General features: G+C 42.4%; 1 protein-coding gene across 2 annotated transcripts in view; it reads left to right on the forward strand.

Annotated features, from left to right (window-relative positions):
* Nucleotides 1-3,773, forward strand: part of LOC106746990 (transcription factor Maf) — a 7,381-nt gene extending 3,608 nt beyond the window's left edge. For both annotated transcript variants that reach the window (XM_014624220.1, XM_014624212.1), the window contains exons 3-5: nucleotides 136-458; nucleotides 617-1,040; nucleotides 2,062-3,773. In XM_014624220.1, coding sequence (XP_014479706.1) covers nucleotides 136-458; nucleotides 617-964 — 671 coding nt within the window. In that variant the 3' untranslated portion in view covers nucleotides 965-1,040; nucleotides 2,062-3,773. The remainder of the gene's footprint in view (nucleotides 1-135; nucleotides 459-616; nucleotides 1,041-2,061) is intronic.
* The last annotated feature ends 777 nt before the right edge of the window (nucleotides 3,774-4,550 follow it).

A 4,550-nucleotide genomic window follows, 5' to 3' on the forward strand; every position in this document is an offset into this window, starting at 1 on the left:
CCCCTCCACGAGGTTCGATCTTCATCAGAGGTGTTTTTCTCAGGAAGAACACGTCGAGTTAAACGTTGAGGCGTCCCGCTGTACGCTCGCCGGACGATGTCGAAATTCCTCGTTACCGCGTGTACCGTGTTGCAGGTGGTTACCTGACGATGTCGAGCCACCTCGATTACTACGGCGGACCGACCGCAGGAGGGATGCTGCCCGGAGGCGGGGGTGTGATGCAGGGGATAGAGGACAGCATGCAGGGCATGTCCTTGCAGCCGGGCAGGCCGCTGAGCGTGTGCTCGGTGAGCTCGTGCGGCGCCGGTGGGCCCAGCCCGGCCCATCGCGCCGGCAACGGCCTGTATTCCAACTGCAACGGCTCAAATCCGCAGGACGAGCTGATGAACGACGAGCTCCTGATGTCGCTCTCGGTCCGCGAGCTCAACAAACGCCTCCACGGCTGCCCGCGGGAGGAGGTGAGGTCTCTTTGAATTTTCCTCGATTGGCGAAGAGAGACGGCGTCGTGGCTTGTTTTCTCGAGTATCGTTGCGTTATTCCGCGGATATCTGACCTGACGTGTGTGAAACGACACCAGTCCGTTCGGTCCGGTCGCATGAAAATAATCTCTGCGAAGGTCGTGAGGCTGAAGCAGAAGCGGCGGACGCTGAAGAATCGCGGCTACGCGCAGAACTGCCGCAGCAAGCGGCTGCAGCAACGCCACGACCTCGAGACCACCAATCGGAACCTGCAGAACGAGCTGCAGCGCACGAAGCTCGAGCTGTCGCGGCTGCAGCAGGAGTGCGATCTTTACAAGCAGCGATACGAGATGCTGAGGACGCAACAGAGCCATCATCACAATCACAACCAGAACCACCATCAGCAGCAGACGTCGCAGCAGCAGCAACACCGGACGCAGAGCCAGCAGCCGCATCCGCAGCAGCAACACCAACCGGCGCCTGCGAGCCCCGAGGTCTACCTGTGACATCGACAGCGCCGAGGGGGCGCTTGTTGGACTTGAAGAATCTTCCATTGCCGGTCGATCAGTGGATTCTCCATTGGTGAGTGATAACAGTCAATCAATTCAGTGATATGTCAGGTCGGCGCGAAAGACTCGTCGTCACTTCCCTCTGAAATTCCCGCGGGATTCGTTTGGATATGTGAAAGGAAAGAACAGGAGAACGTAAAATGGGAAGAGGCGGATCCATTTATTTGAACGATAATGATAAATTTAATTTGAACAGGACAAAATTGCTGTTAAAAAAATAAATTACTCGCCATTTTACAACGATGCTCTGGCTTTCATTTGTGTTGGTTAACTGTCGTATATAGTTTGATTACGTGTGTGTCGAAGAGCCTTTTTATTATTTTGCAATCAGGAAATAAGAAGTTTCTCTTCGTTAGACGTTGAACAAATATCGAGTCGATATTATTCATTCGAATCGTAAAAATTACTGATCCCCCGAAATTGGATAATTTCCTTTCTCGCTTTACTTGACAAATGCGGCCAGCCTTTCGCACCACCAACCTAATATATTACGACGAACACAAACCGTTCGTTACAGTGTGCGACATTCCGTGCGTTCATTTCAGATTCGGACTGAAATGCTTTGTACATCTGGCCCCGAAGCTAAAGCCCACGAGCTTTTGCTCAAAGCGGCCTCGTAAATCGCATCTCGTATCGAAAATTTACGCGTGAAATGCTAATTCGGCACAAAGCGGATTCTCACGCGCGGATTTGCAAGGGATTATAATCTCGGATCCGTGTAAATCTGAGTTAACCGACTTAAACTTAATTTGTCGGGCATTCCGGGATTATATTCATAAAACAAAAAGCCCTTATATTTTTACGCCTGATTTTGACATCGACACGTTGCAAAATCTCTCGAATCAAGTCGGTTTTAAACGAATACGGTTTGCGTAACGCATGATTCTTTTCGAACGATTGTGCTTAATTAGACAGAAAATCTGTGCATACAATTTTGCACCGGATTACAAACGATCCAAGTTTTGCCCTGAAGAACATCGTGTAACATCGCATAACATATTTACTTGAACGGTCGATTGTTCGGTTGTTTGCAGCTTGACCACGGATTGCAAAGAATTGGCGGGATCGGTGAGAAGCAGTGTTTCAATCGAGACTTAAGCCCTAAGCACACTCTAAGCTATACGTGTATATAACGCTCAATTTCCCGATTTATATCGCAGTTTCTTTTTCCATTCAAGGCGCCGTGACGTCAAAAGCCTCGGTTATCAAAGCTGACTTTGTAAAACATGTATAAGAGGGTTACTTCGCGTAACTAAAGTATCAATAGGTCCTAAGGCATCTAGATGAATCAACATAGCATATATGTGTTAGGCTGGGCGACTTTCGTCGAATATTGTGCGAACATACAGAGGCAAAAAAAGAGAAAGAAAGAGAAAGATCGCTAAGATCGTAGAGCAAAAACTGAGCAAACCGAGAGAAAAGCTTACGTTAAGTAATATTAAGGAATTCATGTCCTGTTTGTTATGTAATTCTTAGCAAATGGTTTTCATATAGTTACGTTTGATTGTGAGTAATATTATTAAGTGGAACGCGTGTGCGGGTGGCACCGAAATCGTCGTGAAGACCTGGGTGAGTTGGGATTTGGGGCTTGACACAGTTTCGGAATCTTGAAAGTCTCTCTCATCGCGTGTATAAGTGTGCTGTGTGGCTTCAGATATGGATTTTTAGGAACAAACGCCATCATATTGCAAATTGAGACGGCCCGATTGAAGGGCTCGGACTGCGTAATTAGAATCCCAAAGTTCACGCCATGCAAGTACGACCAGAAATGGTTAAAAATTCTGGATACTAACACGCAATTTCTGGCTCATCGCCATCGAGTATCTGACTCGACGGACATGTTAAAAAGAAAAAAAGAAAATTCTTTCGAATTGACTTTCGCAATTTGATCGACTCGAGGAAAATTTTCGACATGATTCCGCCCGATTTTCGTTCGTTTCACTCAATTTTCATTCTCTAGTTTCTCGTTTGCGGCGCTTAGCAGACGTTTCGCATCCATTCGTCTCTCACTTGATCTCTCACAGATTACAGTCAAGATTCCGATCGTGTTTCAAGGCCTGTCTGAATTTGCCCGGACTTCTGTTTGGAAATTCGGATAATTATCGTCTCAAGTTCAGATACTATGTGTGTCGAAGGAAACTCGATACGCGCGCGTTCTATTTATTTCCTGGAAATTGAAACCTTGTTATATGATTTTGGACTTTTATTTGATTTTACAAATGCGGGAAGGTGCACATTGAGCGTCGTAAGCTCGTTAGTATCCCTCAGATAGGTAAATTTTCGATCCAATGCATCGTGTCTGGATACTGATGCATGTCTCTATAGCTTCTACCTCAATATCGCAAATTGCAAACCTTTGTGTTCTTCTTATTATTACGCGTGCATAAAAATTTTCGAGGCCGTTGATATCAAATATGACGCGTAAATCTCAAAAAGTGGCAGAACACATATGTGTAAATATCATTTCTGACGAGAAATATCAAGACCAAATCATTGTTTGTACGATATCTATACAGAAATCCTTTTATTATTGCACTATTAATTGCATGAGCCCTATATTAATGATTGAGAAAAAGGAATAACAAAATATGGTGTTTTAATGTTATACATATATTGTACTTTTTATTGGGATTACATATTACGCAATGTAAAGTCAATACGTCATGAGGAGGTAGAGGCTTGCTCCAGGTTTATAATCATTCTATCCCTCTTAAAAAAATGTCAGACGTACATAATAGAGATCCATATAGCGTAATATAAATTTTATATTTTATTTGCTTTATATATATATATATATATATATATATATATATATATGTGTATATATATAATTTTGGATAAGTTAATTTGTTCTTTAAACTATTAAAATATATTAAAAGGGTTTTCAATTATTAACAGAATGTGCCAAATTGTGGGACACCCTGTATATATGTGATTTTATATATATTTTTGTTCGTATGTTTGAAGTTCTTTCTTTTTGTTCAGACGTTTATATATTTATACGAGATATATATGTAATATTTATGTGATTATTTTTTCATAAAAGCTAGGACAAATGTATAAAGAGACAATATATTTGCTTTTCTCTCGTACATTAACGGACCAGCACGATTTCCACTTCCGAAAAAGAAAAGAGATATTGTGTACTTCGGAATTTTAGAGAGAGATCGTCATATCAAATCTCGCCTGAGGGTTTCAAAATGCCAAAATCTGCCGTTGCAAATGTGTCATTACGTATGACACGCCTACGACACGATGCGTTCTTTCTGAAAATGCTTCTAGAAAATATACGTAATATAATATGAAGCTGTACGCGTACGCGCGTGGAGCGTTAGTCACCTTAAAAAGAAAAAAAAAACCAGAACGTTTTAACATTTCTCTTGCATTCGAAGGTAACGCCAAATGTATTCTGCGGCGAATTTAATGTTTACGCTGTCAACAAATAAATATGAAGATTGGTATATGACTTTTATGTGCCTAGTATTAATATCTGAACTTATTGAAATTATGGTGATATCAAACT

The sequence above is a fragment of the Dinoponera quadriceps genome, unplaced genomic scaffold (assembly GCF_001313825.1).
Source record: "Dinoponera quadriceps isolate SergipeBrazil2010 unplaced genomic scaffold, ASM131382v1 scaffold192, whole genome shotgun sequence".
Lineage (NCBI taxonomy): Eukaryota > Metazoa > Arthropoda > Insecta > Hymenoptera > Formicidae > Dinoponera > Dinoponera quadriceps.